At 31.6% G+C, this 11777-nt stretch overlaps 1 protein-coding gene across 1 annotated transcript; it reads left to right on the top strand.

Moving 5' to 3' along the window:
* Positions 1–10067: 10067 nt before the first annotated feature.
* Positions 10068–11777, top strand: LOC105141213 (probable BOI-related E3 ubiquitin-protein ligase 2). Its single transcript, XM_011048375.1, has 2 exons — positions 10068–10907; positions 11005–11777. Exons 1-2 carry the CDS (start codon positions 10611–10613, stop codon positions 11524–11526), a joined length of 819 nt encoding a protein of 272 aa, XP_011046677.1. The 5' UTR covers positions 10068–10610; the 3' UTR covers positions 11527–11777.

The raw sequence follows: 11777 nt of genomic DNA, 5'->3' as shown, positions 1-11777 counted from the left end.
ATCAAGACCAGGAATGCTGGTTGAAAGCCCAAGCCCAGTCTTTTTCCTTGTAGTTCTGAGGACCTCATGGAAGCTGCCTTCTCCTCACTGTTCAAGCACCCCTTTCGCCACTAGGCCACAAATACATCAATGTGGACAGAGACATGACAGGCCCCGAAGGATCTTAACAATTTCCTTCTCATCCTATCTTTTTTTAATTTCAACTTTGAACTTTGAATATTCTGTGACATGCGTAAAGCCCCACGACCACACTGTTCATAGTCTAAGATGGATGACGAAATACGATACGTTATTTATGAAAAAGTTCGAGACATACCTGTCCAAAAGTAGACAGACCCGTTACGACCTCGCACACACATACCGAGCATGATAAAATCTAGAAAAATAAGAGTGGTCAAAACTCAAAACTGTCTTGTTATTAAAAAGTGATAGCCGGGCCATGTTGATCAAGGAAGCGATAAGCAGCTTCGAGGAAGCAAGAACAAGTCAAATTTGGTTTGGCAAAGCAGATTTTGCTTTAAAGAAAAGCTACAATGATGGATACATGTACTGTCGATAACAAGAAATTTAGGGGTCAAAGTCGCACGAGAAGCACTGAGGCCTTCTCTTTTTCCCTTCTGTATCAGTGTGGAGGCATTGAAAATAGACCAGAATTTAAAGAAAGTATGGGAGGCTCTCTCCACATACAAGCTTCACATGACCTTCGTGTGTCGGTCGACGAACACTGTAGAAGGTGAAATTTCCTGGCACAGGCAGCATTAATCGACACTTTATGGAAAAAGAGAGCACTGGACATGCTGAGGAAGCAAATGAGAGGTGCCATTGTGAACCCTACATAGCAACAAATAAAGCTTCCTCGATAATTTATATTAAATTATAAATTTATACAACAAATTTGTTTAAAAAAAATTATAAAATAAATAAACATTTTTATTATAGAAATATAAAAAAATTTAACATTTTAAAATTATATTCAAATAAAAAAATAGATTTACTTATTTAAGATGGAGAATCCTTAATTAAATTTATATCATAACACAATGTTTGACAAACCAAATATTCCAATAACAAAAAAAAAAAATTAGAAAGTTGAGTAAGAATCCTTAATTAAATTTATATCATAACATGTTGGCAAACCAAATATTCCAATAACAAAAAGAAAAAATTAGAAAGTTGAGTGGTATTGAAAATGAGAGGAGAGGGGGAGGGGTGGTTGTTTGTTGCATGAAAAATTATACAAAGAAAAAGTAGAATTCAAAGAAGGAAAAAGGATGGTCAGATACTATAAGAAAAAGTAGAATTCAAAGAAGGAAAAAGGATGGTCAAATACTATATCATAAATTAAATATTACTAACGAATTTATTCCGATGATAAGTCAATAATTCTGTTGATAGAAATATTACATCATTATACAATTTTTTTCCTTAAATCTCATTATAATATTGTCTTTAGTGTCGTTAAAATATACCAATGTATGTTTTTTGTTGGGATATTTACAGACAAATTTTACGGTCAAGCTAATTCTGTTGATAATGTTGTTTGTAAAATTTACACGTCACTGTATTATTTGGTTATTTTATTCCTTCATTTTTCATTGCGATTCCCTTGATATATATATCACAAGAATATTTCTGTCAGTATTTACTGATAAATCTAAAAATAAAAAATTCAATCGATAAGTATCACGGTGAAAAAATTTAATTGGTAGCTCCATTTAAATTTTTTAATTTTTTGGTAGTGTAACAAGTCTTCTCATGTTGGGTATTTTTTTCAGATTTTCAAACTATAAACAAAGTTTTTTATTTTGGATTTTCCTAATAAAAAATAAAAATAAAAATAGCAGTTTTTGTGTCGGACATAGAAAAAGTATTTTGTTTGATATTGAAGAATTTTGACTGTGATATATATATATATATATATATATATATATTTCAATTTTATTTTTTATATGCTTTTATTTAATCCTTGATTAGCTTGTTGTTTATTTTTGAAAAGTAAGATTTTGATTAATATCTTAGTTTTAGACTTTTAGCATACATCAGCTTGTTTTCAATTAGAGAAATGCATATTTTTATGTAAATTTAATATCGATACGTGGAAATTTTCTTAAACTTACTACTTAATCAAAGAATTTTTAAAAGTCGACCGACTTCCTCTAAGATCTGACGATTAAGTTGATAAATTTTCCAAAAACATTATCTTCGGAACCTCCTCAAGTCTACTTTCGAGAGAAAGTGCCTGCCACATATAGTATGCTGAGATGGTGGCCCATTCTCCCATCCTCAAGCCGTCTTAGCTGGCAAAGAATTCAAAACATAGTATTACATGTTATCGAGCAATTTGTTTAGTCAAAGGGCCGAGATAACTTCTACAAACAGCGCTGGTTAGAATTAGATAGAGGCAATAAAGTATCATGGCGGCCTGTTTCAGAAATCGATTAAAAAGATAATCATGCATGCACTGGATCATAGCGTACGATTCTCTAGGCATCAAAAGACAAACTCAGAGGGGCGCGATTTTAGCTGCCATGCACCACAAAGGAAGTTTAATTAATTATAATCACACGAAAAATAGTGCACGGACAGGAATAATTTATCCAGCGTGCTGTCATGAATTGTTAGTTTCAAATTTAATGCAAACATAATCTCCAATCTTAGCTAATCATGTATAATAATAGATCAATGGGCAGCTGAATTGATGAGGTTTTAAGTTTATATTTTAATAATTATAAATTATAAATTTTTAAAATTATTAAATAACTCTAAAATCAATAAAATTAGTTGTCAAATAATTATGTTAATTACAAAAAAAAATGTCAAATAATTATGTTAATTACAAAAAAAGAAAAGAAGAAGTATAGTAATAGTATTATATGCACGATACATGGTTATGCCCGTGAAGTGGCTCCCCACTACAGAAGAGATCCGAACCTAGGTAAATTAAATACTAGTATTTTACATAGCAGCCTGCGATACAGAATCATGCGTTACTGTATCTTCATGCATGTTTCCTCATCTTCACATACGATCCCGCGCATCGGATAGCTGCTGGTGCTGCTGCGCAGACAGAGACAAAAAAATGGTACCAGTTGTTTCTGAACATGCTCTAAGACCATGCACCATCCCCTCAACAACGCTTTCCCAGTCAAGTCCGTGTATGGCTAGCCCTCTGCGTCCCCATTTTGCCCATGGAAGGGATCCAAGCGGTCCTCGGACCACAGCTAGCCTCGCCCATACAGAGTCATACATTGGGGCACAAAAGGTCTCGCTCGGGATGGGGTCAGACTTTATGATTGTCTCGGTGGGTCTTCGATTTAATTAGTGGAGTAGAAGACCATCCACTCAGCTTTCAAATGCTTGACAATAAATATTTCCCTCTGAACAGTTTGTGCTCGGTCTCTTTCAAAAGCCTACCCATGTATGAGCAATCCGAGGACCCAGGGGGTAGAACCTAGAAACATAATTATAGCAAGAATTTAAGAATGGGAAATCCTTTACTCATCGTTGATGGTATTCGACCGTTTTATAAATCTGTTGATCGAGTTCGGTCGGCAGGTGAAGGGTCTTTCTGGTAGGGTTTTTAAAGTCTTCGAAAGAAATTTCAAGAAAAATATGATTTATAATCGTTCGTACATTTTTATCATGCACGAAAGGGGGGAATGTGTATCTGGTTCGGTATCAGTGACGCGACAACACCTAATGGTGGATAACTACAGCCCAGGAATAACGAGTGAGTTTTTTTTAAAAAAAAAAACTATTTTTTTATTTTAAGAAACATTAAAAATATTATGTTTTAGATTTATTTTTTTGATAGTTTTGATCAAAAGTAAAAAAAAAAATATATTTTTGAAAAACACTAACTAAATGCTAGTATAGAAACTGAGTAGTTGGAAAACTACGGTTTGGTGCCAGAATTATTACACTCCTCCGGAATTGGACCCCGCCAGGCCCTCCATCCTCCAGAATTGGACACCGCCATGCACCCCCCAGATTGGCGCCCCGCCATGCCCTCCATGGCTTCTGATGAACCACACACACATACAAACCTGCAGTTTTTAACCGCTACATACCACTGTCGAATTTTATCGTCTTTGCTCCAGGTTAAATTATTATTTTTTTTAAAAAAGAGAAAATTATTATTTAAAAAAAAAGAGAATGGAGATTTTTTAGTATTAATGAAGCAATTTAATCTGGAAGATGCCAACCCAACTCTATATATAGTTTAAATTTTGAATTAAATCAAGTAAAAACTAATTCAAAATAAATTATTTAATTTAATAAGTATAAAGATAATTTAGATAATCAACAAAAACATAATATATATTTAAAAAAAAATTCAGAGCAATAATTTTTATATATATAGAGACTATGCAAAATTGTATTGATATTAATCACTCTACAATCTAGGTTAAAGATTTTAATATATTTAATAACTTTATTTTTTTATAAATTATTTTTATTTAATTTTATGATAATGTTAAATATTTTTAAAATCGAGCATCAACTCTAAAAAAAAAATATTTATTTGAGATCATGATATCTTTATAAAAAATAAAAAAATAAACTATAAATTTCATTTCTCAACCAATTTATTGAATAAGAATGAACAAAAAATAATTAGAAAATTCAAGGATCAAAAACTAAAAAATATATATATAAGGTTTCAAGGGTAAATCCACCAAACCTGTGAATTGAGTAAGTTAGGTCAATATATCAAACCCGTAAATTAAGTAATGAACTTTATTGGGATTAATAACTTATTTTTTTCTCTAAATTATTGGTTATTTAACTATATGATAATAAAAATAAATAATAAGAAAATTAAACATTAAACCAATGCTGAGATTTTTTTTTTTAAGATACAATAATTTTATAAAAAATAAAATAAAATAAATTTTGAAACTCAATTTTAAATCTGTCTAATGATGAAATAAAAAAATAAATTTATTATGAAATCAATTCCCAATATAATAGTTGTTTTTTAAAGTATTTTTATTTAAAAATTTATTAAAATAATATTTATTTTTTAAACATATTATTTTTAACATTAGTACATTAAAACAATATAAAAATATAAAAAAATTTGAAGCAAAGAAAGAAATGATTTTTTTAGAAGCGCTTTTAAAATGTAAAAATAAACAGGTTTTTTAATTGTTTAGGAATACGGTCGCAGTGTATTTGTCAAAAATCTAATTTTTTTTATGTTTTTGAATTGTTTTAATATATTAATATAAAAAATATATTTTAAAAAAAATACTTAAATACATTTCAAAACAAAACATATTTTAAAAAATCATTATTACCCTACTCCAGTAACAAACATTAACGGTTTGTTTTTAAGTTTTAAAAATATTTTTGAAAAAAATTATTTTTTATTTATTTTAAATTAATATATTTTTAGTGTTTTTAAATTATTTTGATGTTAAAAATAATTTTAAAAAATAAAAAAATTATTATCATATATTTTAATATAAAAAATTATTTAAAAATAAAAAACAACACTGATAAACACGCGGCATATGAGGCCCTATTGTTTGGATATTATATATCATTCAAAGATTTAATTCGTTCCTTGTTACATGTCCAATGAAGGATAAAAGAAAGTTTCTTGTTCATTACGGAGGGCACAATTGGTATCACAAAAGGGAGCTGGGTTCTTTTATTATCTTCAAGAGATTATAGAAAATTGATAGTTTTGATCAAAAGTAAAAAAAAAATATATATATATATTTGAAAAACACTAACTAGATGCTAGTATAGAAACTGAGTAGTTGGAAAACTCTGGTTTGGTGCCAGAATTATTACACTCCTCCGGAATTGGACCCCGCCATGCCCTCCATCCTCCAGAATTGGACACCGCCATGCCCTCCATGGCTTCTGATGAACCACACACACATACAAACCTGCAGTTTTTAACCGCTACATACCACTGTCGAATTTTATCGTCTTTGCTCCAGGTTAAATTATTATTTTTTTTAAAAAAGAGAAAATTATTATTTAAAAAAAAAGAGAATGGAGATTTTTTAGTATTAATGAAGCAATTTAATCTGGAAGATGCCAACCCAACTCTATATATAGTTTAAATTTTGAATTAAATCACATAAAAACTAATTCAAACTAAATTAATTAATTTAATAAGTATAAAGATAATTTAGATAATCAACAAAAACATAACATATATTTTAAAAAAAACTCTAGAACAATAATTTTTTTATATATTGAGACTATGCCAAATTATATCAATATTAACTTTGTTTTTTTATAAATTATTTTTGTTTAATTTTATGATAATGTTAGTTGCTTTCAAAATCAAGTATCAACTCTAAAAAATACATTTATTTGAGATTATGATATCTTTATAGAAAATAAAAAAAACCATAAATTTCATTTCTCAACCAATCTATTGAATAATAGTGAAACAAAAAATAATTAGAAAATTCAAGGATCAAAAACTAAAATATATATATATATAAGGTTTGAAGGGCAAACCCGCCAAACCTATAAATTGAGTAACCTAGATTAACATATCAAACTCGTAAATTGAATAATGGACTTTATTGTGATTAATAACTTGTTGTTTTTCTCTAAACTATTAGTTATTTAACTATATGGTAATAAAAGTAGATAATAACAAAATTAAACATTAAACCAATACTGAGATTTTTTTTAAGACTATGATAACCTTATAAAAAATAAACAAAATAAATTTTGAAACTCAATTTTCAATCTGTCCAATATTAAATAATAAAATAAAAAAAATTATAATGGACAGTTTCATAAAAAAAAAAAAATTGTTATGAAATTAATTCCCAATATAATAGTTGTTTTTTAAAATATTTTTATGTAGAAATATATTAAAATAATATTTATTTTTTAAACATATTATTTTTAATATTAGTACATTAAAATGATATAAAAATATAAAAACAATTTGAAGCAAAGAAAGAAATAATTTTTTTTAAAAGCGCTTTTAAAATGTAAAAATAAACAAGTTTCTTAATTGTTTAGCAACACGGTCAGCAATGTATTTATCAAAAATCTAATTTTTTCTATGTTTTTGAATTGTTTCAATGTATTAATATATAAAATATATTTTTTAAAAATATTGAAATACATTTCAAAACAAAAAATATTTTAAAAAACCATCATTACTCTGCCTTAGTAACAAACATTAACTGTTTATTTCTGAGTTTCAAAAATGTTTTTAAAAAAATTTAAAAGTTTTTTATTTTTTATTTACTTTAAATTGATATGTTTTTAGTGTTTTTAAATTATTTTAATGTGCTGATATCAAAAATAAATTATTTTTTTAAAATATTATCATATATTTTAATATAAAAAAATAAAAAACAATCACGCAACCACAATCATACGAGACCCTATTGTTTGGATATTAAATATTATTAAAAGATTTAATTCGTTCCTTGTTATATGTCCAATGAAGGATAAAAGAAAGTTCCTTGTTCATCACGGAGGCCGTAATTGGTATCACAAAAGGGAGTTGCTTTCTTTTATTATCTTCGAGAGATTATAGACAACAATTATCAACACAATAATAATAAAAACGAGTATCAAACTACGTACGTATATATCAGTGACGAAAATGTTAAATTTACAACTTTTATTTCTTTAAATTATTGAAGTGAATCATATAATTAAAATATGCATAAGCTATTAAGAAAATATTTGTTGTCCCCATCAGGGATCGAGGATGGTTTGCATTAAAATAAGGCACGAGCAAATAGGTCATATATATATATATATATGTTTATAGATAATGTTCTATATATTACTTGTCAATCTCGAATGTATTGTAGAACATAATATAAAATTCAATATCATAGCTGACATGAGTATTTATTTATATAAAGAAAGTGCTGGGATCGGTTGCCTTTACCCTAGATGTCCTCTCGGGCTGCATGCATTTTCCTGTGAGAGATTGAAGGCCGCATGGTAACATTGTTCACAGCAACCACTCAACCACTCGAGCGTTAAAAGTCCTAAGACCTGAAGTCACGCTCCAGGTCACCCTGGGAAGCACGATCGTGTAATTTGAGAAATTGCTTAATCATGGGGTCAAGACCTTTGATTCTATCTTTAATCATGAACAACAAGCCGATGTTTACACGCTTAAGGTCATGGCGTGTTTGTTAAAAATTACCAGCTCGTCAATGGAATAGTAGAATCACTTTACATTATGTCAAATAAGTTTGTCTAAGGGCACTAAATTAAGCGTTAATAACCATGTTTTTCTAAAGTAACGAATGTTAAATCATTATCATCATGAAAAGAAATTTAGGGCACCTAAGATTTCCACACGTTTTCTTTGAATCCCACCACACAAGCAATGAGACAAGACTTCGGTGGGGTTGCCCTATTATGGGAACCAGGACCCCGATGCATCCATGTCACTCTGCCAGAAAAAAAAGAGAGAGTAGTAGTTGAGAAGGTGTAGCAGAAACCTTGCACCATATACGACACATCTTTAATAATACTACTACAGTGCCTAGTCAATGGGGCTCGAGAGGTGGGGGTCGTGCTGTGTTGATGTCTTCACAGATTCACATGGTTTGCACCGTTGGTTCCACATGAAAGTGCCCGAGCAAGGAAGCGACTCACTAGGGTCATAGTAGGTGGGCAGTACATGGGTCCACGCTCACCATACATGCTTTGTTTCCCTGTGTGCTCCTATCAGCCTCTTATCAAGAGCGAATGGAAACTATGTTTTCAAGAAAAAAGATCGATGACGATCTTGTTGCAATGCAACCATTCAAGAAAGACATGGGGAACTGTGGACAGGATTTTTATTTTATTTCTTCCACGGACTTTTAGGCCTTCATAATCTTGTTGACATGGACAAATTTCCGTGATTCTGGATTTGATCCTCCTCTTCGTACAAGATCATCTCTGGGAAGAGTCCACGTCTTAAATAAACTAGTTAACGCCAATGACTCAAATGGCGAGTCCCAGAATTTGGTTTGTTGCTTTTAAGTCGTAGCTGAAATGCTTGAATCTTTGGCAGGATTTAAGTTTTTGAAGGTATTAAAGACCTCAACAAATATAATTTGAGCTAATAATTAGTGGAACAAAATTGTCTGATTGGCTATTAGTACAGTAAATCATTAATGGCCGATTTAATTAACCCCTGCAATTTGGTAGGTGGGATTTTCATAAAGCATGCTCGAGCTTTAAATTCTCAATAATAAGAGTCTCACTGAGAATTCTTCCATCACGATCGCACAACGTTTCGAAGAATCCTCAATCTAGTTAGGAAACAAATAGACATAAACCGCGTTGAGAGATAATGGAAAAATAATACAAACCAGTCATCCTTTTCTACAGATAATTCCAACCAGCCCCCCAAGATTATAAGATTAAGCCAAATAGCTACGAGATTAATTTATAGTCTCGATCCCTTGTAGTTTTCTAAAGTGCTCGGTGTGATAAGGAGGGTAGTGGGAGCCCGGACTCAATCGTGGGAGACACGGACACACAAGCCGTCGTTATATTCTCGGCAATACAAGCAGTAAAAGAGAATGTTTATCACATGGTCAGATCAACCCTTTAATCAAAATCTTCGAGAGAGCAAGTAGTGGGCTCCCTCTGTAGAATACAGAATTTCCTCCCAAGCAAAACAACCCGTTTCATAACAAAAACTATAGGAACTAAAACTAATTTGCTGCCCATAATTAACACAAAGAAGGGAAACTGCCATCAGAATTAGCATTCATTGCTCATGGTTTTGATGTATTGGTGAAACATGATGTGGGCTGCATTACCTGGTTCCACCTGTCTAAAGAATGATTCAACAGCTTGAAAACCTCAACACTTTGCCCACTAAACGCCCTGCCCGAATCAGTGCCAAAAATATTTCCAAGTCATGTTTCACAAAAAAAAATAAGAAGTGGCAAGGATTTATACTCCCAAAAAAGCAAATAAAGAAATCATATTCTTCAGGCTTTCCTAATGACCAAACTGACAGATCCCTCCGACCCCTCCGACCCACAATAAAAACTGACCTATTCAGAGTCATACGCAAACTGACAAGTCTCTCTGATCCCTCCTATCCCTTCTCTTCACTATAATAACTGACCTGTTCAGATTCACACACACACACACACACCTTGGAATTGAATTTTCCTATTCTTTCTTGCCCACCTTTTTTTTCCCCTTTTTTTGTGTTATATTTACTCAAAACCAAACAAACACCCCCTCTGAAATCTCTGACCCGATAGTTTAGTCACAAAATCTGCATGTGTACGTCGTTTCTTTAAAGACCCTTTAATAATAATATATGGGTTTATGCGTATAATAGTAGAGGTAGACCTTGTATAAAAAAAGAAAAAACAGGCATCCTAGGGCAGTCTCTTTTCCCTTTTTCCAAGTCTTAGCAGTTACTTTTATCGTATCTCTTTCTATTATTATCACAAATCACCTCCTATATATAGATTCACCCTTCCATTTATTTTCCTGTCCCTTGTTGTCACGGAGCAGAGATCAGGAAGAACTTAAAGTCTTGGCTTTCGAGAATCCCAATTCATTTCAAGAACTCTATTATTTGGTCTCGGGGTTTTGATAGGGATCAGGATTGGTTTTGTGGTTATAGAAGAATGGCAATACAAGCACAGTTTCCATATTGTGGAGGGTCACAGGATTTGATGGATTATGGGTGTGGAGGTTTGAATCAGTACTTCAATGTTCAGCAACAAAAACAGCAGCAGCAGCAGCAGCAATGCAACATGCATCAGCTACTAAATTATCAGCTTCAGAGGAATCAAAATCTTTTCTTTGACAATACTCTTGCTTCTGCTTCGAAAAACAACAACAGTGATCATCTTTCAATGGGTATCATGGCCTCCTATGATGAGAAGCAAAGACAAGAGATTGATCACTATATCAGACTGCAGGTATGGCCGCATACCAAAATTTTTTTGTGCAGTCTCATCGTTATTTTTGTGTTATTTTAATTTTAGACTGATCATTTTTTTTCGTTTGTCAAAACAGGACGAGAGACTGAGATTGGTGTTACAAGAGCAAAAAAGGCAGCAGCTTTCGTTATTGTTAAAGAAAGTAGAATCAAAGGCCCTGCCGATATTGAAACAAAAGGATGAAGAAATAGCACAGGCAGCTAAAAGAACGGTGGAGCTTGAAGATTTCTTGAAGAAATTAGAGTTCGAGAATCAAACATGGCAAAGAATGGCTCAAGAAAATGAAGCCAAAGTTATTTCTCTCAACAACACAATTGAACAACTGAGAGAAAATGCATCAAGTTGTTTTAACAATGGGGCAGAAGATGCAGAGTCTTGCTGCGATGTTAGCAGAGAAGAGGAATGGTTTCTTGATGACGCTGATGATACGGCAAGAAAGATGGTGATGGTATGCAAAGTATGTAATTCTAGGAATTCGTGTATTTTGTTCCTTCCTTGTAGGCACCTTTGCTCTTGTAAAGCTTGTGATGCCTGTCTTGATGCTTGTCCAGTGTGTCAAACACCAAAGAAGGCTAGTATTGAGGCTTTAATGGTTTAGATTCTCAAGAAATTTTCCGGGAAAAGTGAAAGTGAGATAGTAAAAGAACGGGAAAGGGATCGAGAATTGATGACTTGTTGTGCATTTACTCCTTACTAGGGGGGTATTGGATTTTCTTTTTCTTTTTCTGTTCAATCTCTTTAGTTATTTTTTCTTTTGCCTCTTTAGGGCCTTGACCCTTATGTGTTCATAATTGTACTTTAAACGAGTAGCAAGAAATCAATCAAACATATCGGACACGATTACAGGAC

This window comes from Populus euphratica, unplaced genomic scaffold (assembly GCF_000495115.2).
Source record: "Populus euphratica unplaced genomic scaffold, PopEup_1.0 scaffold115.1, whole genome shotgun sequence".
Lineage (NCBI taxonomy): Eukaryota > Viridiplantae > Streptophyta > Magnoliopsida > Malpighiales > Salicaceae > Populus > Populus euphratica.
Note: the sequence above shows the minus strand (reverse complement) of the source record. Positions and strands in the feature narration are given on the sequence as shown.